The 25,210-nt window shown below is 41.7% G+C and overlaps 5 protein-coding genes and 1 non-coding gene across 8 annotated transcripts; 2 read left to right on the forward strand and 4 right to left on the reverse strand.

Annotated features, from left to right (window-relative positions):
* Nucleotides 1-191: 191 nt before the first annotated feature.
* casp8 (caspase 8, apoptosis-related cysteine peptidase) lies at nucleotides 192-5,448 on the reverse strand. Its single transcript, XM_070844792.1, has 12 exons — nucleotides 5,313-5,448; nucleotides 4,518-4,668; nucleotides 3,887-4,062; nucleotides 3,640-3,745; nucleotides 2,875-3,004; nucleotides 2,746-2,798; nucleotides 2,565-2,628; nucleotides 2,340-2,404; nucleotides 2,128-2,239; nucleotides 1,840-1,967; nucleotides 647-1,035; nucleotides 192-524 (listed from the first exon to the last, which is right to left on the reverse strand). The coding sequence occupies exons 2-12, from the start codon at nucleotides 4,623-4,625 to the stop codon at nucleotides 389-391; spliced, it is 1,467 nt and encodes a 488-aa protein (XP_070700893.1). The 5' UTR covers nucleotides 4,626-4,668; nucleotides 5,313-5,448; the 3' UTR covers nucleotides 192-388.
* Nucleotides 5,449-5,793: 345 nt separating this feature from the next.
* Nucleotides 5,794-8,459, reverse strand: catip (ciliogenesis associated TTC17 interacting protein). The gene is made up of 8 exons (XM_070844794.1): nucleotides 8,220-8,459; nucleotides 8,079-8,134; nucleotides 7,873-7,959; nucleotides 7,573-7,740; nucleotides 7,368-7,492; nucleotides 6,452-6,528; nucleotides 6,291-6,358; nucleotides 5,794-6,131 (listed from the first exon to the last, which is right to left on the reverse strand). Exons 1-8 carry the CDS (start codon nucleotides 8,428-8,430, stop codon nucleotides 5,943-5,945), a joined length of 981 nt encoding a protein of 326 aa, XP_070700895.1. The 5' UTR covers nucleotides 8,431-8,459; the 3' UTR covers nucleotides 5,794-5,942.
* Nucleotides 8,460-9,285: 826 nt separating this feature from the next.
* On the reverse strand, nucleotides 9,286-13,683 carry LOC139214056 (caspase-8-like). The gene is made up of 6 exons (XM_070844793.1): nucleotides 13,594-13,683; nucleotides 11,870-12,204; nucleotides 11,686-11,720; nucleotides 11,384-11,486; nucleotides 9,726-10,290; nucleotides 9,286-9,566 (listed from the first exon to the last, which is right to left on the reverse strand). Exons 2-6 carry the CDS (start codon nucleotides 12,195-12,197, stop codon nucleotides 9,419-9,421), a joined length of 1,179 nt encoding a protein of 392 aa, XP_070700894.1. The 5' UTR covers nucleotides 12,198-12,204; nucleotides 13,594-13,683; the 3' UTR covers nucleotides 9,286-9,418.
* A 357-nt stretch (nucleotides 13,684-14,040) lies between these two features.
* trnae-cuc (transfer RNA glutamic acid (anticodon CUC)) lies at nucleotides 14,041-14,112 on the forward strand. The gene has a single exon. It is a non-coding gene; the product is annotated as a tRNA-Glu (tRNA).
* A 704-nt stretch (nucleotides 14,113-14,816) lies between these two features.
* LOC139214571 (interleukin-5 receptor subunit alpha-like) lies at nucleotides 14,817-19,057 on the forward strand. Its single transcript, XM_070845452.1, has 10 exons — nucleotides 14,817-14,872; nucleotides 15,368-15,437; nucleotides 15,853-15,905; nucleotides 16,032-16,186; nucleotides 16,286-16,461; nucleotides 17,257-17,390; nucleotides 17,713-17,851; nucleotides 18,001-18,106; nucleotides 18,503-18,578; nucleotides 18,675-19,057. The coding sequence occupies exons 2-10, from the start codon at nucleotides 15,371-15,373 to the stop codon at nucleotides 18,762-18,764; spliced, it is 996 nt and encodes a 331-aa protein (XP_070701553.1). The 5' UTR covers nucleotides 14,817-14,872; nucleotides 15,368-15,370; the 3' UTR covers nucleotides 18,765-19,057.
* Nucleotides 19,058-21,204: 2,147 nt separating this feature from the next.
* Nucleotides 21,205-24,300, reverse strand: LOC139214690 (SH2 domain-containing protein 1A-like). 3 transcript variants are annotated; one of them, XM_070845598.1, is made up of 4 exons: nucleotides 24,116-24,300; nucleotides 22,274-22,334; nucleotides 22,035-22,179; nucleotides 21,205-21,760 (listed from the first exon to the last, which is right to left on the reverse strand). In XM_070845598.1, the coding sequence occupies exons 1-4, from the start codon at nucleotides 24,289-24,291 to the stop codon at nucleotides 21,714-21,716; spliced, it is 429 nt and encodes a 142-aa protein (XP_070701699.1). In that variant the 5' UTR covers nucleotides 24,292-24,300; the 3' UTR covers nucleotides 21,205-21,713. The 3 variants fall into 3 exon arrangements, with proteins under 3 accessions (XP_070701699.1, XP_070701698.1, XP_070701700.1); XM_070845597.1 differs by having other exon boundaries at nucleotides 22,035-22,182; XM_070845599.1 differs by lacking the exon at nucleotides 21,205-21,760 and having other exon boundaries at nucleotides 22,041-22,182; nucleotides 22,274-22,419.
* Nucleotides 24,301-25,210: the final 910 nt, after the last annotated feature.

Below are 25,210 nucleotides of genomic sequence, written 5' to 3' on the forward strand. Positions count from 1 at the left end.
TTTTGGTACTGCTACTTTTATTTAAGTGTTTAAGTGCGTCTGCTTCGCTGTGATCTGTGACAAAAAGAAGCTTTCCAAAGGATGTTGTATTGTTTATTTTGCCTGAATCACATGAGAATGATCACATGATCACAAACGTTTCCAAAACAACATTTTCTTTTAATTTCCTACTACAAAATACAAAGATGATGATATTCAAATTCATCCAACCAGAGATTAGAAACACACACACACACACAGACACACACAGACACACACAGACACACACACACACACACACACACACACACACACACACACACACACACACACACAGAGTAAACTAGTCAGGTCTATGTGAGTCCAGAAACCAGACATATTGGCAGCATTGCACTTGGTCCCAGTCAGCTCACACACATTTGAGGACGAGCTTCTTGGTGAGGGTGTATTTGGGCTCTGGCATTTGTTTGTGGTTTGAATATTCTCTTTTGCTGACCTCCCTGTTGACACGTGTCAACACACTGAGTATGTCATCGTTCTCCGAGCTGCACAGGAAACATTAGAAAACAAGTCAGAATTAGGACTGCAGGTATATGATGGAATGCCACACCCTCTGACACCAAGAGAATAAATGTTAAATGTGTTTCTCTCTCTCTCTCTGTCTCACCTTTTCGCTGACTTCATCAGCTGTGTGCACAGCTCCTGGATGTAGATGGAGCCTGTGGAGGTGTTTCTGAAGGACTTGCAATCTGGCACGGTGGCCATGCCCAGCAGGAAGTCTGCATCCCAAGGCACCGTATCACCATGCACACGACCGGCGTCTTCCTCCATGCGGTTCTCTCTGTTCTCCTCCGGTCCCGGTGTCGGGGGACTCGGCACTGATCCTTTCTGGTAGCTGCTTCCCTGACAAGCTTGTATGAAGAACAGTTTGGGCTTCCCTGCCAATGTGGGAGCGGACCCGCTGGTGAAGGGCCGCGTCAGTTCTTGCAAGGACACCTCCTTCTCATCAGCCCCAAAGACGCATCCTTTTTCTCCGTGGGAAAGCACGCATACCACCTGAAATCAGAGGCAACCACGTTTTTAAAGCTCGTGTCATGTCTTAATCAAACTTTGACACTTTACAGGTTTGCACAGGAACTATGAAGCTATAACAGGGTTTCTGGAAAGTTCACCAAGTTTAATTGAAGACTTTTAAAGACCTTTTTAATACCACATAGAATGCAATTTAGTACTGGTCACATTACCAAACTGGACAAATTGAGATGGACTTATCCCCCATCGGGGGAAAGTCACAGAATTGGGACAATGTGGCAGAGAATTATATATTATTATGTCACATTTTTTCACTTCTTCCCAGCAGTTTTTAACAAGGATTCCTAAAGACATGATGAATTAAATTAGGTTGACCGGGATATGGAGGGGCAGCATAAAATGGATGGATTAACCTACTGAAAATTATTCTTTTCTTTAACAAAGTTCACTTTGTGTTTAATGGAGCTGCTTATCTTAGCTTAGCATTAAGACTGCCTAGACTGAAACAGCTAGCTTGGCTGTCCAAAGAAAACAAAATCTGTCTACCAGCACCTCCAGAGCTTAATCTGTACAAAAACTCAAGTGTAAAGATCCACTTGATCCAGTGGTTTTATGGGAGGTTATGTGCCGGGCTGTTTCTCAGCTTGGCTGCTGGCTGTAGCTGCATATCTAGTTAACAGATATGAGAGTGGCATCAACCTTCTTATCTAGCTGCAATAAAGCTAAATGGGTATTTCCAAAATGTCAATCTATTCCTGTAAAGAGGAAAATAATGTGTATACAGTAATCACAGGCGTTACACCTCTGAATGTGTGAGGCACTGCTCACCAAGGCATCTTCATCTGAAAAACACCTCTTCCCCAGCTGTTTCACTTCATGTCGCATGGCATCTGCCGTCAGGTTCTTGTGGACCACCACAGCAAAGCCAAGTTTGGAGAACACTTGGCGCAGAGTCTCTGTGTCACACAAGAGACAAAAACTGAAGCATACCGACAGACTCTTGTTTTATATTGTATGAGATAAGTATTAACTCTGAGCATCCTCAGGTCTGACTGGTGCTTGGTAACATAAGCATTATATAAACTGATGAGATCATATGGCTACAAGGACACATACCCTCGTCCACCTCGGTCCCTCCTCTTTTCTTCAGCTGTGTTCCCGGGAATTCCTCATTGTTGAGGACCATGCAAACACCACGAGGGTTATGAGTCAGGGCATAGTACTCTGACTAAAGGGCACAAGCACACCCACAAGGCAAGACAAATTATAAACACTTACACCAATGAATTAATGAATGTATAAATGAGATCTTTTGCTTGAATAGTCACCTGATCTGGAAGAGAGGAGGACTCTATGTGTGGTTCTGCATCGCAATAAACATTCTGTCCTTCAACTGAAGAACAAAAACAGCAGAGGCTTACATCCCCTGTATGTGTGTGATGTGTGTGTGCATATCTACGGCAGTGAGGAGGGAGTGGAGGGCTGTAACGAGGTTCAATGGCTGTGTGCCCAATGAACAAGTCAGTGAGTAACACAATGAAAGAGAAACTCACAGTTGGGCTGAGTCTCAGATATTGACAGAGTAGGTTGAGTTGGCTGAGGGGTGATGTTTACCCTCTGTAGGGGAAAAAAAAAAGAAGAATCCCATTCCTCAGTAAAGTGGCACATTAGAAGACGGATTTACACAAATACACATTTACACACACACACACACACACACACACACACACACACCTGGTAATCCATGCTGACATGAGAAGATCTGGGTTGACGTGGCTGCGTCACATCTGAAAAGTCATTCATCATGTGATTAATTTCATGGTGATGCAACATTTTAATGTTTATGTGTGTGTGTCTTCATACCTTGCATGTAGTGGTGTACAGTCGCTGCCAGTTGTTGATCCAACTGCTGCAGGACTGCATGCAGGTCGCAGACATTTGTGCTCGACAGTAAACCAATCTTCTCCATTTCAACAAACACGTCCAGTGCTGTCTGTAATTACCGGAGAAGACCAGTTTGTGTTTCTGTGTGTGGAGGCTTTGCAGCTTATCAATACACAAGGAAATAAGCCAAAAGTTAGGTGGGCATTCCTATGAAAGCCTGCCATTCATGTTGAATGAATGTGCGCTAAAACTACTGAATAAAATGAGCATGCAAGAAACCATTTCTAATGGCAAAATGGCTGTAGGGGACTTCAGTAATAACAGATGTAATGCTAATTAATCATCACAATAATAATTCAGTTTTGATTTGATAGAAAGGTTGTGTGTTAAGACATTCAACCATTGCTGATTAAAGCTGAGGATGTCAAAAACGGCCACCAGAATATGCCTACATCATGTGAGTGGTTTACACTTCACATGGCGCTGAAGTCATTGTCAAACCCCGTTCCCATTTGGGAATAAATAAATACAAAATCCTTCAGCCTAATTGAAATTAAATTCATAGAACACACGATGAAACTTACTATATGCAATAACCCATTTAATTTACCAAACTAAACAAAACCTTCTCATATTAATTTTCCAATTATAAGGCGGATAAATTTACAATTAAACATGTTGGGGATATTTTGTTGATATATATATTTAAAAAAAAAAAAAAAAGCCTACATGTCCTCATCTTACATTGCACGCCTCAATTTGTCTTCTGCCCAGCTTGTCGCTCAACAGAAACGTCATCTTCTTGAAATTTTCCATAGTCATGTCCTCATATATTTGGTACAGCATCACCCTGACACAAAGAGTAGCAGAGTGGAAAGGAGAAAGAGGAAAAGAAAGAAAACACTAAAAGTCTGGCAATAAAACAGACTGCACTGTACTCCTGCTGTACTGTTATCTTTTCCACTTACACTAAATTTCTCTCCGGTTTTACCTGAAATTTGACAGGATGGGATTTGCGTCGGTCTCCTCTGGTCGCCTGCTGTCTGTCTCCAGGAGGCTGAGGAGATCTGCTCGCCGAATAGTGTGGAGCAGCTGAAAGAGGAAGACATTGTTGTCCAGCAGGCCTTTTTCTTCTAGTTTCAAAAACAGCCCTTTTGCATCCCCAATCTGTAAAAGAGCAACCAAGAGACAAAGAAACAAACCTGATTAGACAAACTTTTAAGGTTCTAAAAAGGGAGTGATGTTTGTCTAACTGACAATGATCTACAGCTGTGCTATGATACAACAGTGTTACTTTTTCCTTTTGCTGATGCACCTTTTGTTTCCTTTCATTAATTTGTCTCTAGTTCATTGGTTTGCCTCGACTATAAGGCACGTAGTGAATTCTGCTTTGGCGAAGCTTTACAAAATAGATATTAATGTTCTTAGATATCAGGAGAAAAAGAGGGAAAAAGCTGTTTTATAATATTTTTATTTTGGGGATTGTGATTACCTAAGATATCTGTAGGGTAACACTGACTTTCAGAGAAAAACTCAACTGTCCAGAGTTACTGATCAATGAGACAGTTTTCCCCAAACATGGGGTTGAGACAAATGCAAAGGCAGCAGTGTGAGGTGCTCACCCCCTCAAGGCGTTTCCTGTTGACTACATCATGACACAGGAAGCAGAGAGCTGCCACCTCAGAGGACACCAGCTCCTCATCTATGCGGGACAGCTTCAGCCTGTCCATCACAGACCCACTCCCAAGCAGCACGGGCCTGGTGCTCAGCTCACTGAGATAAAAGCAGGAGGAAAAAATGACATGAAACATCAACAAATATTACAAAGCATATATTACCAGAAGTGTGCAAATCCAGACACAAGTACAGACAACAATGGCAAATTATTTTTTTGAAATCAAATTTTTAATCAAAAGATATTCCTATAATGTATTTTAGTGGCTGGCGTATGTATGTATGTATGTATGTATGTATATTTGGTATGTTGGTATGTTGTTAGTCCCGGTTTCCTTATTTTGTTCTTGATCTTAACTTCAACTGTTCACTTGCTGTTCCTGTTGTTTTATATTTGCCTCTTTGTCATCTTCTCTTCTAGTGCCATTATTACCATTATTATATTGTAGTAACCCGACAGGTTGGACAGCGGCGTTTCTAATCGCGCTGTGGTGACGTCACGGGCCTGACGTACTCACCTTGTTACGTTTGACTTCATAACACGGAAGTTTTACGTTTAAAATGTTTCTAATGAAGTCTGGGCGACGGCACAAAAGTAACGTCGCGTCGGTTTATAGTTCACAATACATTATAACGTTCAGGTTATGCTAACGTACAGCAGCTGGTGGTAACGTTAGTTTACAGGCTTACAGCCAACTACTGTCTGTAAAGTCTGAGAGACAACTGACGACTGTAAAACTTACCGCGGTCAGCTTACGTCCAAGAGGCGAACAGATGCGTCTTCTGTAGTTCAGTCAAACAAAACTACTTTAAGAGGGAAAAAGTAGGGGGAAAAAACACGTTTCAGTTGGAGCAGTAACTTTCCGAGTCTGTTGTGCTCTCAGGCCGCCGTAAGTTTCACTTTCAGAGGAAAGCCGCGCCAGTTTTGTAGGAGCTGTCATTTCCGCTTCAAACCTTCAAAATAAGACGCAGAGGGATCTGAAATATTATTGCCGAGTATGCTTCCGTGCAATGGTCCAAGATTTTGCATTTTGCACTTTTATTTTGAAGACAGACTCACTTTCCCAGTTTGAGTAACACAAACCTGAAGTTGTCACTAAAACTAAATGTTGTAACTAAATGAAAGAACAAACACTGTTTGAGACAAACCCCTTTATTTAGATAACTACAGTTTGTCACACAGCTCAGGTGAAGTCTCACGTTTGAACATTATTGTTTATCTCCATCATGTTTCCTTTTATCCTACTAGTCATCTGTCACTCAAGAGAAAAGAAAAGGGTATAACCAAATGTAATTTCAAATTTTTAGTTAAAATGATAAACAGAAAGCTATTTTAAAAAAAATGCCGCTTTGAGCATGTGAACTGTGCCCTTTCAGAGTGAGGGGGCTTTCAGGCTTGGCTCTGGACGATGGCGTGAGGCAAAAGGGAGGAAGTACTCTCTGGCAAACTGGAAGACATCATCTGGTTTCCTCAGCAACAAGAACTGCAGAAAGTCAGATATGAGGGCACGGATCTCTGGGTGGTGTCTCAGGTACGAGGCATGGTCTGCCTTCAGCTCCTCCTGCCACAGTGGGACATACACACACGTTCATATTCAGTTCTGTTTGAAGGATTTATGAGCTGTATGGGGAGAATCAGTGTTACTCAGGTACAGTCAGTCTGGATAAATGAGTCCAATATTGAGCCAGAGACTTTATCATATGCAAATATTATTGGTCACCTTCCTGTCCAAGAACTTAGAGCGCATCTGCATGTCTTCTTCCCAGACGAGGGGCATCTTCTCAAAACCTAATATGCACACACACACACACACAGACAAACCAACATTACTGACTCTGTTTCAATATAAAAACAGTTTTTAATGTGCGTGGGAGTCGTTACCTTTTTCTAGCTCTGATGGCAGCTGCAGAAGCCTCATGGTGACCGGTGATCCCACCTGCACTCTGCTGGCCAAGTGCCTGATCAAAGAAAAATCATCCATCAAGTCATATTAACATTTTTATCACCAAGTAATTGACAGTGCATCAAAGTCATAAATGCGAGCACGTGGATGCAAGAGTGTTTCAGTGGTGGATGAACAGTACGGAATAAACACACACACGAAAAACAAGTAAAAGCACAGAAAATAAAATATTCTTTAATGGGTATTCTCTTTCAGGCTCTCTTGTTCCTATGCACACTAGGGCCCATTCACATGAATCATTCTAAAGGTCTCATGTCTGAATACGATCCACATATGACTGGATACATTGTTGTCTACACTGAGCCACATATACATTCTGTACAGAAATGCTGATGCCCAGTCACCACCAATACATTTTCCACACGCTTAAATTCTACGCAGATCCTAATTATTGGTTATGTTTGAATGATGTGGGGTTTCTTATTTCAACCTTAAGCATGAAATAGTTTTTTAAGGCCATTTAGTAAATACTTTACTTAAACTATTACATTAGGAACAGTCGCAGTTTTTGGACCTTATTTAGGTATAACTGTGTGGAAAACAAAATGTCTTGTTTTTTATCAGTAGGTTGCTGAGTAGAGGTCCACATACAGTGGGTGATGTGAACACCACCCCCTCAAAAGCTGGATCTGCACCTGACATGTTGCATAATTAGAAAAGAAAAAAACTCAATGTCAAGTCCTGTTGGATATGTCACTGATTTTCTTTGTCTTAATGACCATAAAATGTCTGTTTGTGTACTAGTCCCCACCAGTGAGCAAACATTAACAAACCCTTCCTTTTCTAAGTTCTCCAAGCCACATGCACCTGAGGAGGTACAGTCATGGAGCTTACCCATCAGCCAAGAAGTAGCACTGCCAGATAGTGGGGCTGTCCTCCACAGCGTGAACAGTCCTCTCCACACCAAATACCTCCACCGTCTCACCCCCGACCTCCAGCTGCTTCAGACCCAGCTCACTCTGACCACAGAGAAACAGATGATCAAATATTCAGACAACACTCAGAATGAGCAAGAGGTCTCCCCGGCGTGATCACTTACAAAAGTGGTGTGGACGATGTGTAATCCCGGGTCGAAGGAGATGAAGGTTGTGTGTTCTGGCACCTTCCTCCTGAGAGCAATCAGGCGCATCAGCAGCAGGTTGGAACCCTCGGTTACCAGCCCTCTTAGGTCAGACATGGGATAAGACACGCTCTGCTTCGTCGTCTCCTGTGCAAAAACAAAAAAAAAGTTTACACCTTACAGGAATCTCACGCCAGCAGGTTTGTTGATATCTCCGAGCAAGAATCTTATCATTATCTTAACATTGAGCAAAACAAACTCTCTCCTTGCTTCTCTGACCTCTCCAACAGTGGTAACTTTATCGATCACCATCTGCCCGTCACGCTGCACCATGTGACACCTCTTGTCCAAACTGTGGTCCTCAAGCTAAAAAAGGATTCAAATGTGTTTAAAAGGTAGGGGATGTTACGTAAAGACATGAAGACGTGGCAGGCCGGGGTGCAATGTTTGGATTCATGTGTGTAAACACTGAAAGAGGGACTCACTTTGACATACTCATGGTGATCTTCCTCCAGCACCTCTAGGTCTGCCGTTAGGTAGGCTTGAATGGGAAATGGACATACAGATACTGAAAGATCTGTAAACGGGCAAAACAATGGAGATCGGCTCCAGCCTCCCCTCCTCACCTGTCACTGTTGTTCCACACGGGGACTCATCAATGGCTCCCTGGCTCTGAGCATGCAGCAGCAGGCAGGGCTGCTGGCCCCTGAGGCCAAACTCCACCATCACACTGAACTTGCCCAGGTCTCTGCCCCCTTCTGACACGGTCACCAGACAATCAGGAAACACACACTTCTGCAGCTCTGCAGCCTCTGAGAGAAGTGGGGGACACTTCATGAGCCACAACGGACACTTTCCTAAAGCTTATTTTCTCATTTCATTGCTCACATGAAATGAACAGTTTCCTGTCATGTGTTTGGGGCCAGTCAAGATGTGCCAAAACCAGGTGGTGCTAACTCTCAGAGGCACGCAGGTCCCGTGTCATACAGGCGCTCCAGACTAGCCTGGGACTGTCACACTCACCAATGCTGGACATGAATGTGATGGCTTCATCGGAGGCTTTTAGCTCCTCTCCGAGGTCCCGTCCCTCGACCCCCGTCAGGACTCCGGCAGGAGGCTCGTCTTCCATCATTACCGCTGCCTTTACTTAAAGGTACTCACACGCCTGATGGTAAAACAAGTCTCTACGTAGCTGAAGCAGCTTTAAATGTTTCTTATTGTGGCAGATATTCTGTTTTTGTCTGTTCTCTGCAAAGCGGTCCCTTGCCGTCCTTCTGTCTGCAGCTTCTTCTCCCTCACGGAAAATGAAGACCGAATAGTCATGGCAACGACGCCGCACATACCGTAAAGACGGTTGTGAGCGCGCAGCCGAATCTGGAGAGGAGCTATTACCACACACACATAATAAACCCTCCTCACTGATCTATGGCGTGAGCTGGTTTAATCTAATCTGATCACATCTATTTCAAAATTACCTATGAAGATTTGAAAGTTCAAGTTAAAATATTTTAAAAGATAGTGAAGAAACAATAATAAAAATATTTTCCCCTTTATCACAGTGATTAGCTTCTATTTTGTATTTTTCACCTAATGAACCATTTTTCTAGGCCATAAAAGTATTCTGCATTTATTGCTTCTATTAGCAGTAATACGGAGTCTACCACTTATGTAATTAAAACATGGACCCTCCAGTGATCAAAAAACAGGTTTATTCAAAATATGTATCTGTAAAAGACAATGATTCATTTTTAAAGCCAGTTAGCTATACACCCTTAATTGAGATATAAAGTATACCGGGTGTGTATGAGTGAAGTGAAGTGAAGCCTCAGTCGTGATGTGGTGACAACACAAGCCTGTGGCACAGCGTGGACCTAAACTCAGGCAGCTGCTTTCCTTCACCAGGCTTACTGGTGGCCTCTTTCTGGGCGACTTCTCTGTTCACCCGGGTCAGGATGGTGTACAGGTCGTCACCCCTGCATCAACACACAGTGGTCACGAACATATCAATGTCCCTGCATTATGATTCAGTGCAGTGTACAGTGCATGGTAATACTCCCATCTACAAAATATAAAATATTGTGTGTGCTACTGATTTTTAAAATTTCTAAACACAAGACTAACTTGATATTTACCTCGGACAGCCACTCCTCAACTGCTTACACACAGACTCGATGAACCAGCTCCCATCTTTTGGGTGTCTAAATGCTGGATAGTCTTCAACAGTGGCCATGCCAACCAGGACATCGGCTTCTTCTGGGATGGTTAGTGGACTACAATCATCAGACTGCAGGTCTTTCTCCATCACTCCACGCTGTCCAGGCCCTCCTGGCTCTCCTGGCTTAGCCTGGCAGGCCTGGATCAGGAACACTTTGGGCTTACTGGTGAGGGCTGATTGGTCAGTGGCCTTGAAACTTTTAGTTATCTGTTTAATAGAGAGGGACTCCCCATCAATCCCCGAGACTTCCCCCTTTTTTCCGTGACTCAGAATACAGCAGACGAAGGCATCGCCATGCTTAGGGGCCTCCTGGAGATCGGTGAATCCGCTGTCGCACCACTCCTGAACACTGAACTCCTGCAGCTGAGAGAGGTCGCTCAGGGAAGCAAAGCACTTCAGTGCCCGATCCATCTGGTCCCCGGTTTGGTCTTTACACATCAGCACCCTGAACCCCAGCCAGCTGAACACCTTTGCCAGACTTTCTGTCGGAAAAGTAATAAAAAAAACATTGTTACTCTTCAACCACCAACAAATAGGACAGTAATGTAAACATGTGAATCTGTCTACTCTGTATGATACCATGGTCTTAATGGATACTCGACTGTGATTGGTTGCAGGGTTAAATGAACGTGATGGCTGGATGCAGTCAGAGTCTCTATCTACAATTTATTGCAAAACCTTAACAAGCTAATTTATTTTCCAACAGTGAGTGTCCTCCTTCCATATGTAGTGATACAGACCTTGAACCTTGCTAGCATAATGTTAGTTTTCTGGCTCATGGCTGAGCCAAAGGGATCTATGAGCTGAGTGGACAAGAAATATCTCCTGTTGCCAAGTAAAATGATTAAAATGAGTAATGATTGTTCCAGGTATTACTGGGAATCCACATAGGAAGCGAGACGTGAGCAACGCGTAAACGTTCTATCATTCAATCCACACTGACTCCGCCTGCCGTAAACAGCTCCTCAGAGCTGAGTGGACTGGCCTGCCTCCACCAGGCTGACTGGCAGCAGACAGTCACTGACACCAAACAGTTTTCATGTCAGCGCCATTCGCAGGGATCAACACTGTTTGTATGTAGCCTGTTAATTCATTGATTTTATTTCACACTGGCAAGTTTGAAATAAAATCAGTGAAGCAAAGTCAGTGAAGCATACAGCTCACAGACAGACATCAATCATTAGAGACACAGTTAATAAGTTCATCACTGTGATCGTACACAGTGGGATCTTTAAACTGCTGTCTGGGCACTAAAAACATGGCAAAAATAGACTAGACTAGACGTCACAAAGCTTCTAAAAACGCTTACCGTGGTGACTGACTTTAGTCAAACCCTCAGGTGTTCCCGGGAAAACGGAGCTATGGCTTATGAAGAACGTTAGATTTGAAAATATGAATATAATGGCCTTATTGTTTTATTTAGCGAATGGCCGTGGTATAATCAGGATAACGCCCTTCAACGTGTCCATAATCAGGAATTAGTGGACTCTGCTACACATTGCAGTTTTCAGCCTCTCCGTCGTCCATTCATTCTTGACAACATACATCTAGTTGTGCTTCATTCCTTCCACATACCAGCATCTTTATTGGTTCCAGGTCTCGGTTTGCTATGCGTGAAAATCTCATTGTTAACGATCACACAGAGGCCAGTAGGCCGGCTGTTCAACTGGTACGTGTCCTAAAAACAATGGAAACAGTTGGAAGAAACCAAATTTACATTTTGTGAGGTATGTTAAAACAGACTATTAATAATGTGTCTGCAGGCTTTCCTGGTAATTATCTGTGAGGAAAAAGGACTTTAATTCTTCTGTGTCTCTTTAATGCAGCCTAACTGAAAACATGGACACATTTATTTCAATGTTAGGTAAAAACCTCACCTTCGCTCCCATCTGGCTCTCTTGTGGCAGATCATCTGAGGAAGTCAGAACAAAACAGATTTACGTGTCCAAACATAAAACTCGACTTGCTGTGAAACACACAGTAGACAGGCATACGAGGAATACTTGACACTCAGTCGCTTCTATACCAAAATGACATATGTTAACATACTACTGGTGTCACCTGAAGAAGCCTGGACAGGCTTGGGCAAAAGGCAGGTGTCCTTCAATTTGATCTTCTTCAGCTCAGGGTAAGTCTCTTTAACGTCCTCGTCAGTTTGCAGGAGGTCCAGGAAGGCTTGGCAGGTGTCCTCTCCTTTATTCATGATCTTATCCATAAGCTCAATGACATGCCCCTCCACATCCTCCTTGTTGATGCTCTTAAGGTTGTTGTACTCACGTCCAGTTATCAGCTCCCTCTCGCAAACTTTGTTGAGGATTAGTTTGTAGTCGCCACACAGAGCCTGCTGAATGGCTATTTTATTGCATTTCAGTGTGCTTTTGGCCGACATGTTTGATCTGACATGGAGATTTAAAAAGAACGTCAGAAGAAAAGAAGATAAGAGCTGGACAAACTTTTTATTGCTCTGCTCATAGTACAACACGCTGCAGTGGAAAGTCACTAAGTGCATTTACTCAAGTACTGTGCTTCAGTTCAGTTTGGAGGTACTTGTAATACTTCAGTATTTCCATTTTCTGTTACTTTACACTCCTACTCCTACTCCTACACTATATTTCAGAGATAATTATGCCCTTTCTACTCCACTACAGAGCTGCAACGATTAGTTGATGAATCGACTAGTTGTCAACTATTACATTGATCTGCAACTATAATTGTTTTGAGTCATCTTTCAGCAAAAAAAAAAAAAATCCAAATTCTATGATTTTATGTTATTTTAGTCCGGTTCCTTTACTCTTCTATGACATAACAGTGAATATCTTTGGGCTGGGGACAAAACAAGACTTTTGAGGACGTCACCTCTGACTTTAGGAAACACTGGACAACATTTTTCACCATTTCTCTGACATTTCATGGACCAAACAGCTGATTTGATTAATGGAGAAAATTATCATCCTGTTAATCGATAATGAAGATCAACATATTGTTAGATACTAAACCAGTGCTTCTCAGCCTATTTTGCGTGTGTCCTCCTTACAGAAACCAGTGTGCAGGTGTGTGTTGTTAGCAGTTCCACCACAGGCAGTTCGCTCTAATCTGCTCACATATTCTCACTAGGAGAACTCTCTTTTACCCTTAAAATTTTTTTAATCCACATCAGATCAGATCACTGCTCTTTTGCTGCTGACACTGTAATTTGCTGTTGTTACTTGTCTATTACTCCATCTGTAATTGGTTTCATGATCTGCTTTTTGTGAAACAGTTGTGCTCTGTAAATAAAGATGATCATAATTACAATAATGATCAGTATTGTTATTACTATGATAATAATTATGATTACTACTACTAATAATAATGTTGTTTTAAGCTCAAAGAACGAGTCTTTTACTGTATTTTTACATTGTTGTATTGGAACTTCTGCTTGTATTGGAGTCAAGTGGTGAAGGCTAAAGTAGTTAGTAGCACACTGCAGTCGCACTGCCATGATCTGGCACATAGTACTGTGTAATTAACCATTTCATACTTCGCTCCTGAGTGAGGTTAAAGTGACAGTTTCCTAAAGCCAAATACAGCATTAGTGTGCCTTCATGTCTGACATGCAGTTAACCAGCTAGCTGGACCTCAGGCTAATTCCGTGTGTTTTTCCTTGATGTCCTGCAGACTGACTAGCTAACTTAAACCTGATCCACGACAACTGCATGCAAATCTAATCAAACATCTGTGCTTCGATTCCCCAAACACAGCTTCCACAGTACCGTGGTGAGGATATAAAGCTTTGGTTTACTCACAGTCTGGAAGTCGTCTCTCCGGATGGTACTTTAGATGAACTTAACTCGGGTTTTTCCTGTTCAAGTGCTCGTCACAACTGAGGCTGCTTTCGTTTTGAGACCAGGAAGCACCTGAGCAAAGTGTTATCGGGTTGCTACGGCTGCGTGGGTGTAACTACACACAAAGGAAGTGGCTGAGTGTGGTGCGTGGCCACCATCTGGGTGAGGAGTGTCTTGCTGTTGATCGGAGAGTGACACTCGTGGTACAAACACGTCCGTCCCGCCGAAAGGAAGCAGCTATTTTCCTACCATCGACCATAGGGGCAGCAGTGAGTCTATTTTCAGTGAGGTTTATCAGAAGGATAAATAGAAATAGAAGAGGAAAACTGTGAAGACAAGAAGTCTACACGAGGTCGGAATGATATGTGCGATGATAAAAATGTATATCCATTGTGTATGTAACAGTTCTCCCTGGTGGTCTAGTGGTTAGGATTCGGCGCTCTCACCGCCGCGGCCCGGGTTCGATTCCCGGTCAGGGAACGATTACTTTTCTTAGTTACACTGAGAGCATTCACTCTATAATGTTCCATATGTCATATACAGACTGCTGACATATCACAAGCAAAACCATCCAGAGGTGTTGCACCGTCCAGCAGCTCTGTTATGCTATGGAGGTCATTTTGCTGGCATGGTTTGGGTCATGGTTTTTGACCTTTCAGAGGGAGGAGTCACTACAAATCAATCAATCAAATCAATACAAAGCTGTTGTGCATCGCCATCGTATGATGAAACTTTTCCATCCTGATAGGCATGGCCTCTTCCTGGCTGACAATACCCCCATCCATGGTGCTCGATGGCTCACTGAATGGTTTGAGTATCATCATCAAAAGTCACAGTCCTCTTTAAAAAACTGCTGAAATGAATGACTGTTTCTTTTTTTTTAATAGTTACTGATTCGGTAACTTTAAAAAAAAATTTGTTTTACTTAAGAACTTACTGATTCTGTTAAAAGAAAAAAGTTACAAATTTGACCCAAAAAGTCATTGATGCAGTCTTGTTTCTAGTTTTTAGTCTCTAAACACATTTCTTTAGATGTAAACAGAAAAGATAAGTACTGCATGTCAAAAATGGCATGATAAAAATCTTGCGGTGTATGACAGAGTACAAATAAAGAAACAGGAAGAAAGTACAGTACGTGACGTCACGCTTCTTCTTTCCCCAGAAAGGTGTCATTGTTCTCTGTCAGCGAGGACGCTCAGACTGACAAACAGTCAGCAACAGAGTGGACGGACAGCCAGAGGTAACGGCTTCTTATTAACACTATTAACAATAATGATCTAACACGTACTGTCGGCGATCTGGTGTGCTAGATTTTATTCACCAGGAAGCTCACACCTGGTGTAGCTCATCGTAGGCATGTCCCTTTATCTTGATTAAGAGTGAAAGTAGCTGAGTGTGTAAACAATACAAAGCACTTATGCTTCTTTGTTTTTTTGTGGCATATGCAAAAGCTTTAATAGACAGTGGGGATGTGTTTGAGGTTAAAACTCACAGGTGAATGTAACCCAGAGGAAAATTAAGACCAATAGGGGTAAAGCTGTTTGTTGTATTGATTTATAAGTCCAATGATATTTCTCACAGTCGGCCTCATGTAAGAATTTAATAAGAGGAAGTGTGAACATCCAGGAAATTACTTGGCCAGACACAGTGTGTGTGTATCCATCTTTGTATATGTGTGTGTATCCATCTTTGTATGTGTGTGTGTGTGTGTGTGTGTGTGTGTAAAAACACCTAGGCTATGAAGCTGTTTCCTGTCCATTCCATACTTTGGTCCAGTTTTTTGGTTTTGTGGGCCTCACAGAGGGGTGAGTAGCGTTTGACATCGCACACTAAACACACACACACACACTATGACTTACTGAATGACGATCCGTGGCTGTCATAACGAAAACAGGCCTCACTACTTCTTTAGTACACTTACTTAATTTGTGCAACATTTTTGTCTGTCATGGTTTCGTCAGCATTGTGTCACAGTTTGTTCCCCCTTGTATACGGTATCCAAGGAAACCGACTTCCTTCACCAACCCAACTGAGATGAAATTCTTGACAGCGTCGGTGAATTAAGCACGGTGTACTGCCGAGCAGAATGCGCAACGTGTGTAAATTACGATGGACTTGCATTGATGCTCGCACCGATCTGCACATCACTGTAACACCAGTTTTACTTGTGTTTTCCCTTGTGCTATAACTCTAGATATACTGTATGTTCTCTTTTAACAGAGACGGAGGCCTACCATCCAGATGTCTGCCAGGATGAAAAGCCCATTCATGACGTGAGAATCAAAATGTTATTTGAGTCTCCAAAGGCCTCACAGGCACGAGAAAGACTCGCTGCTTAAATGCAAATTTATTTTTTCTGTTTCTATATTCTGTGCTCTGTGTTTGTGAAACTCTTCCAGCTGTACGTAGAGAGTTCTTCAGTGCCGGGGAGCTATGTACAGGACGATGCCTTGCATAATCTCTTCCCCTGCCACCTTTATCCATCAAATCTACTCAACTGCTCCTGGTCATGCGACACTTTACAGAAGGATATTCAGCTCTTTATCTATATCAGGTATTTTTTTACAATGACACATCACCCATGTAGCATAGCTTTGATGAGTATTCATGAATAAGAGCTCTGTATCATTTCTTTCTCTGTCTTTTCATCCAGTATTTGTGATGGTGAAAGCACAGTTTGGTCTCTGGGCCATTGGTCTGAGGGAAAAGCCGCCTCGAGGTCTTTGATTCTGGACAAGCATCAGATGTTATATGTCACCCTCCACTATAACTTAACCAGGCACGACAAGTGGACAGTGTATGGCTACACATACGACGCAGACATGATAGGTAATACTGTCAGTGAGTTGTTTTTGACTATATGAGAATGATAATACAAGGTCGTCAATGGCATCCGCCACCCAATTTAGATTGATCTAAAGTTGATCTTTGGTTGCAGCTGTCAGTTACACTGCATGCACATATTCTATATCTCTTCCTCTTTGTATTTCATTCTAATTTTAAATTAAAGAACTCAATCAGTTAACAAGAGTTAACTACAGCATTGCCAGCAGCTGTATGAGGCTAAACTTAGACACAGTTGTCTTTGAGCTGAACCAAAGTGAGAAAGAAATTTGAATTTTTTAATCATTCATCCAGGGGAGGGGCACATTAATGTGTAAAACTCCATGGCAATCCATCCAACAGTTGTTGAGACTTTTCACTCAAAATCCCATTTGACAATCTCACGGTGGCATTGCCTGATAGCCACGAATCTCTTTACAAAATTTTGCGCCAATCCGTCAAGCTTTGACCTGCTAGTGGCGCTACATGACCAGTCAGGTGATCATCAAAGTCATTAGTCATTAGGATTTATCCTCTTGGCAGCCTGCATGTCTGTAAAACATTTAGTAGCAATCCATTCAAAATATGTTGAGAAATGTCAGTCTGGACCAAAGTGATAGACTGAATTTGCAGGTTGGTTGGGGTCGGGTTTAGACACATGCAATGAATAGTTAGGTACACACACTAATCTGGTAATCTTGATTTTTAGGTTAGGTTCGGATATAGGTTGTAGAGAACCCCTAGCAGACCATCTCAATGTACTGTTATCAGTTCTTTGACTTATTTTGTGGTGTGCCACAGAGGTCCCGTCTCCACCCACAAACATCTCTGCATCCATCAAAGATGGAGGCCTGTTGGTGAAATGGGCTCTGCCCCACAGTCAAGGAGACACTAACCCCTCATGCTTTGAATACCAGCTTGACATCGATGACCAGGTACAGCTATGAGCAATCTATAGGGAGTAAACCTATTGAGTGTTGAATCTTTATTTTTTCAAAACAAAAAGCGAGTTTAACAAGTAACTACATAAACATGTATACATTTTGCAGCTTTTAAAGATTTAATATTTATGTGCTCTTTCTATAAGATATTTGAATAACCTCCTGATTTTCTGCTCTTGCTAACTGAACAATGTATTGTACCCAAGATTTAATTTGGAGGTATCAAAATATTTAATTACATTTTAATGTAGGTGCTACTTACACAATCAACCAGAAATTTCTTGCCAGCCTCTCTCTCTTATTTTGTTCATGGCAGTTGTATAACCCCAGAGCCCAGCTGTCTTATGTAGAGCCGAATGCAGATCCCCACCACACCCACAGAGTGAGGATGAGGACAAGAAAGATAAAAACATGTGTGGAATCTCCTCAGTGGAGTGACTGGAGTCACACTATCAGTGAGTGCTGTTTGTTAAACTCATCTCCACTGGTGACTTTTTATCACCTTTGTTTGATGTCTGGAAGCCTGATCTAACTATGTTCTGCTGTGTGAATGCAGTAACTTCAGTACAGTGATCGATATCTTTCTGTGTGTGTCTGTTGGTAGTGGTGGAAAAGTCATTTGACACACTCAAAGTCCTAGTGGTCATCTCAATTTCCCTTGGAATACCCATGATCCTCCTGGCTGTGCTGCTGTTGGTGCGCCATCAGAGGTACTGTTTCTGTCTCCAGCTGGATGACTAAAGCCGCTGACTGATGTGTGACTTAAACTCTGTCCTCTCTTTTGAATGTGAAAGTGACCAGTGTCAGACACAAGACGAAAATCAGCAGAAGCAGTGAAGCTGGAGTGCAGAAAGGAGAAGTGAGAGGAGTGCAGGGGTGGTGGCGGTGTCTTTTTCTAAAAAGCCACTGCGAAACCTTTTTAAACTTCTGTAAAATGCAGGCAGAAATTCCCCTGGATGAGTTCTAAAATAGGTTCTAAAATAAAAAAACTTTAAGTGAAAGACAGAGATAAAGAAGAATGCACTTCTCCTCTTCCTTCTTTTGTGGTTTCCCTTACTAAACCTTTTTGTTTTCTTGCATTGTGTGTGTGTGCATGCGTGTTTCAGGATGGTTCTGTTTCCACCGATTCCACGCCCCCCGTCAAAGTACAAATATTTCCTAGAGAAGACGGACACATTCAGTGTAAGTACACACACACACACGCACACACACACTAACCACAAATACCTGTGTACAAATGGTGCCACGGTTTTGTTTTGTTTTGTGTTGTGAATCCAGCTCCATCTTGGCCCGACAGCTTGGCCTGTGGAGGAGATCACGGAGGTGGACGACACAGAGCCAAACCCTGTTAATTTAAAAGCAATTTAAAAGCTATATGGAGAGGACGTGTCCCACTGGCACATTTCAATACAACATTTCCATCAGGCAACTAGAACAAATGTGCTGAATGCATGCCCAAGTGTGTTTTTCTTTTTGTGGTTTTATGTCTCTCATGTCTTATTAAGATTTCTGATAGATAAAAGCATGCAAGCATAAAACACGCTAAAGATACCACATAAAGCAAGATTTTGCTTCGCTGGGTCATGTGACTCATGATTTTTTATTTCTTGTTTTTTTTTTGGAACTTTTGGGTAAGAAATAAAGTTGAGTGATACAATGAATTTTCATCTATTCATTTAAAATGAATGCATTTCTTAATACAATATTTATACAGGGTGGCTTATGGGAGCCCTGTGTGAAACAGGAAAGTAACAGCGAAAGCAAAAATCAAACATAAAAAAATGAGAAAAATACAAATAAAGCATTAGGATAAAACCGAACAAGCATTAAATAAAATGTGAACAAATCAACGTGGGATAAAGGCCTAACTAACCTTTGAGTTTGATAAAAAGATTGACAATGCTGCACTATAGCTTATGTGTAGCTTATTCTCTAAAATGTCAAACCGTTCCTGTAAAGGGCTGCACTTCGCTCTGTCAGCTCATTGGTAAACATCAATTGCTGCAGCAGTTTATTAGATGTAGCTTCAGAGGAGATGCTAATTATTCAGGTGCTTTATAAATTCCATACTACAGAGTGCAGGTTTCTTGTGATGGTTATACACTCTTGTACAAGTCACTGTGATGAGTTCTAAAGCCAAATACTAACATGAACCTCAAATCACTTTGACAAAAAAGATCTAATGCAGATGGTGCAGCTTTCATATACACAATGTCACAACAGTCTGACCGGGATAAGATTGTAAACTGGATTATTTGTTGCCTAAATCTCTCAACAGGCCAATGTACAGTAGATGTCACTTCATGGATGTGTCTTAAAAGTGGCTCAGAAAAGCAGAGCTTGTTGTAAAAAGCTTGGCTTGAATGATCCTAACCAGGTAACCAGCCAGGTTTAAACTCTGAGCTAATCAAATCAGACTGAATTAAGTCTGGCTTAGGAGCTGACTTTGAAACATGGAGATATCAAGCACAGATCACAATAATTCATAATAAAAATCAATTGACTTGTTGAGACAAAGCTGACACAAGTAAAGCTGCAGCCCCTTTGATGGTAACCACACCACTGTGGGCTCATGTCCCAGGTGACTAATGGTCAAAAGGATGCTTTTATGAAGCTACAGCCATCAGTCAAATGACTTCTGTTTGAGCCATCAAAGGCATTTATGTTTTTTGGTATTTGAAAAAAAATCATCTTGTAGATTGGATCACATGGCGAAGTGAGTGTGCCTACAATCAATTTTAAGTTTTGTTGAGTACTTGGTGAAATACATGAACTCAGCATGATTTCTATACATTACACCTGCCTCATTTTCATAATAGTGTCAAGTAACACACACAATGTGAAGATTCTTTTTTAAAACTGATACTAAAGTGACAAACTGATAAATAATAGGAATTATATGAAAAACCCTGCAAGTGACATAACAGGCAGTACACAGATCTTTCATGTGCCACCGTGAGGGACAGAGCAACACAGGAGAACATACTGCACATAGTGACTGATCAGACGGTTGGTACAGTCTAAGTAATCACTTGTGGTATCTAATCGCTGTGCATCTGGGGCCACACCCTTCTGCTCAGGCCTGGTATCATGACCAGATGTCCCTCCAGGCTTTTCAGGCTTTTCAGACTTGAGAGAGTCTCACCTGTGACGAGAGACTTTGGCCAATCGCAGGTCCGTTCAGAGAGGGAGCATTCCTGTTGGCTGTCCTAGAAACGCAGATGAGCGTGCGCGTCCCTTCACATTCTGGCGAAAAATGTGATTTAGTGGCAGAAAGTCCTGCAGGACAACTTGCTATTCCACCACTGGAACAACTACCTAGACTTAATAACTTGTCTGACAAAGTGTTTGCCAGTGTCTGTGTTTCAGGGATACTTTAGCTATCTACTAACCATAGCTGAAGGCATGCAGCAGTAGCTAATAGGTTACTAACATTAGAGCATTGAGTGTATCAGCGTGTCAACTCTTTACTGGTCTTACAGGCTTTAGAATACAGGTCAGTGATTCTGATGGAATTGCTGATATACAACAGCATTGTGATCTTAGACCGTATATAAGAAGTGGCTGCAGGCATCATGACATCACCCACTGCCATTTTGAAGCTTTGAGTTTGGTTTTATGGACGTCGCCATCTTGGTTTTTTGGAGCCAGAGGTGACGGTCATTCCACAAAGACTGCCTCTCATTGGTTAGTCACAACGTAGTCCCTACCTAAGGCTTAGCCTCCTCTCTGGTCTATTTTACTCTTAATGGGACCATCATTTACTAAATGAACATCATGCTGTGTTGAAGAAGACTTGAACTAGCAATTGAGACCATACACACATTTTAATTTTCACACAGACTCCTATACAATCGGGCTACTTTTTGCCACCAGCAGTGTCGTCCCCTGCTGGACATTAGAAAGAATTCAGGTTTAAAACACTACTGTACTGGCTTCACTTGTCAGACCCAGAAGCCACGTCCACTTCTTATATTCATGTTGGGAGCTTCGCCCCATCATGTGAATCATTGGGATCACAGACTGCTCTGCATAAGCCCCTGCTCAGTTAGTGAGAGGGGCTTAGGACAGAGAAGGGTGAGCTGCAGCTTCCAGAGGACTGCCTACCCAAGTTTTTACTAAATGTGTGTGTTACAAATAAAAAATAATGTGCTGCCAACAATGCTAAATAAACTATGAGCGCAATGTGAAACAAGAAGATCAGAGGTTAACTGGCCAAATGAGGACAAAGTAAACTAATAGGTGACGCCGATGTGGCCATCACCGCCACGTACTGCATGTTTCTACCATCTTGTTTGTCCACCCGGTTCATGAGCCTCAACAGACCGAGCTGCTGCTGCTGCACGTTTCCATGTAGACAAACTCTGAGGAAGAGAACAGTGAAACTGTGTTAGAGTTAAGCGAGCAGGTTATGAACCACGGCAGACATGTCACCACTGAAGATAAACTCTTTTCATTCACCACAAACATAAACACATGCTCTGAATTCTGTGTGGGTTTGTGCTTGTTTGGTGGTGAGTGCATAGACCAGATTTAACTAGAGCTACAGCTTTCACTATTTGGCATAAAAAATACCTTATATCAAAAAGCAGCATACATTTGTGTGTGTGTGTGTGTGTGTGTGTGTGTGTGCCATACCTTGTCCAGAGCTCATGTGTTGTAGCTGTGTTTTGTCCAGTGGATCTGTGAGGGGGGCTACACTGACGTCGGAGGCTGGATTCCTTCTGTAGCTCTCTATCAGTGTTTCCAGAGTCCTAAAACTCTGCAGTCTGACTCCTGAATCCTGCTAATGACACACACACACACACACAAACCATAAATAGCATTCTTGTGTGTGTTTGTGAGTGTGTGTGGACTGCATGCAGACGTACACCCACCTGCAGACACCAGCCGTCGGGGGAGCGTACAAGCCTGTAGGTGTGCACAAACGGTGCTTTCCTGCAAAACGTAAAGTGAAAACTCGGAATGATTTGCCGTGAATGTGTCAAAGTTGTTGGCACATGTTCCAATGTGGTGAATCAATCTGAAAGAGAGATCATATGTGAATGTGGGGCAGACTGCTCTCAGTTTTGTGTCTGATAAACTGGAACTGAAACCAGATCTTCTTTACTCCTTAATCTCTGTACAGATTTTCGTTTCACAAGCTCTTAATTCGGTTTATCTTTTTAATTATGATTCATTTTGTGAATATGTTTCAAAGCATGAGCTACTCAAAGACTAAGAAATTATAACCAGTTTGTATATAAGAAAAAGATCCATGGCTTATGTCTGTAATTCTTCTTATCTTGTATTGTAAGATAATTATATACTATTATAAGATACGTGTATGTGTATTGTACATGACAAAGTACGTTCACTCTAGTGCACAGTTGTGGCGTCCACTTTATGCGACTTCACACCTCTGTTCCACAAGACAACCACGTCAGAAGGAAACTTTGTACTGAACTTTTTACAGCACCACATTTATCTGACAGCTGCAGTTACTTTTCAGATTCAAATTTGCTCACGTCAAACATATGATCTTTTTCAAAAATATGCAATAACAACACCAATAATAATAATAATAATAGTAAGACTTTAGAGTGTAATGAGCACTATTTTTGACACTTGTACAACTTTCTGCTAATATTAATCATTTTCCTTTGATAAGATTTTGAATGTAGGACTTTTACTGACAGTGGAGTATTTTTTAAATGCTACTTTTTGCTATTGTGTTTGTTTTCAACTCTCTACTGTTGTACATTGGATGATTTCCAGTTATTTCTGGTTTTTGAATCTAGTGGTTGAGTTTTACATCTCCCTTTAAAAGAGTCTCTGCAAACAAATGCTTTTCAGCAAAAGATTGTCTAAAATTGAGTGTAGAAATATCCAATAATACTCTCTTCTCCCGTAAGGTAAATACAATGTGTCTGAGACTGCAGCTTAAATGACGCAATGACCATTGAATGGCTGTGTTTTTTAGGTCCAAAAATCCAAAGCAGCAGAAAGTTGCAGTAGAGATGACGTACTTCTGCTCAATGAACATCTTTACATTGACAAGCACTTTTCGAATGAAACAGAATAAGGCTTTCAGTGTTATCTCTCCTTTTTGTCTTTGTTTGGCACCTTTCAAACTGTCCTTCCCCCACAGGCATAATAATATCCCATTTTCCCAGCAGAAACTCTGCTAGAAACTGAATGCAACGTTTTGTCAATTTAATGTATAATGTTATAATTCAAAGTATAAAAATGTCAGGAGCCCAAATTACAAGAAAAATGAACAATTGTTGAAGTCAGAATCACTCAAAATATCCCTGTAGAACAGTTCAGTTGCAAAAAATGGTTTCACTCTTTATAGACACAAATTCAGTAGAGAAAAAATAAGAAATGAAACTATAATACAGCCTATTTACATGTAAGGTGATTTCAGACCAACTTCCTGCACCTTTCTCATCAAAAGACTATGTAAGTCACCGCAAATATTAAGAATTCACAATTTGCCCATTTCTTTGACAAATATTTTTATGACGGACAGACTTAAATAATAAATCCTATAAAAACCACAACATAAGCACTTCCAACTGGAGATAAAGCTCAATGTAGTTCTTTGATACATAAATGCATAAAGCTCACCCTGTTTATTCACCCATGAATAAACAGCTTAAACGAAGACTTGTTTCAGAGCGACATAAACTGAATGAAAAATGTCCCTTTAAGTCCCGTTTGCACCGTCAGCTCACCTCACACACAGACAGTAGGCCCCCGGCACGGTCTGGCTGTCTCTCAGCAGAAAGCTGCCCTCGTGTCCAAACCTCTCCAGCAGGCTCTCTGTGGCCTCGCTTCCAATTCTCCCGTAGTAAATAGACTGGACCAGCGCCCCCTCCCTCTCCATGCTGCCCCGGAGGCAGGCACCCATGTGTGCAGACGCTGTGAGGGCGCAGCACGTTGTGGCAGCAGATGAGTGTGTGAAAGGCTGTGAGGCAGGAAAAGCGTTCACACTTTTCTGTCGTGCAGCTGCAGCTCACACGCTGTGCACTTTGTCCACGCTAAATAAAGACTTTTATCTGTCAATGTGAAACTATTATTTTGTTGTTTTCACATGCTGCCTTTTTTTTTTCATTCTGCCTGTGTTTTTTTTTGTGTGAGAAAGCAGAAACCTCACAAAGCACAATTTCTTTTGATAACCCCTGTCTACAAATACCTATATCACATTGTTTTATAGAATTAAATACCCAACTGCAACATATTCCAAGAGCATGTGCATTTTCACAATCACATATACACATTCATTAGGACTCATCAGCTGCATCAAAGTGCTTTATGATAAAGTCAAAGGACAATGAGTTTAGGAAGATTTGTGCAAACAGCAACACCCCACACCACCAGCCAACCACACAAGCACTGAAGCAGAACAGCTAACCTGTGGTTTCATTTGTTGCTTCTACAGTCTTGGAAAATATGTGTTAATGTGTGACAAGTCGCAAGACGAGCTTTTAGTCAACAACAAGAAGAATTTCAGAGCAATGGCTTCATTAACACAGAATACAAGTCCGTGTAACCCTCCATTGCATGGCATTGCCATACGGCAACAATTACTTTATTTCAGTTTTACAAAAATGCAGTAACATAAAGGGGGTCCTTTACTATATTACTATTATTATAGGAAATCACCATTAAACTGGACATCCATTTTCCAGGTCATCTGAGGGCTCCTGAAGTCGACTAATTGTTTACTATTTAGGTGAAATTCTTTCAAGAAAGAAATTGAAATAGTGCCTGAAGTAAAGCAGAGTTTCATCATTAAAACCAATTTAGTTGTGAACGCATTTGTTGCC

Source organism: Pempheris klunzingeri, chromosome 15 (genome assembly GCF_042242105.1).
Source record: "Pempheris klunzingeri isolate RE-2024b chromosome 15, fPemKlu1.hap1, whole genome shotgun sequence".
Classification (NCBI taxonomy): Eukaryota; Metazoa; Chordata; class Actinopteri; order Acropomatiformes; family Pempheridae; genus Pempheris; species Pempheris klunzingeri.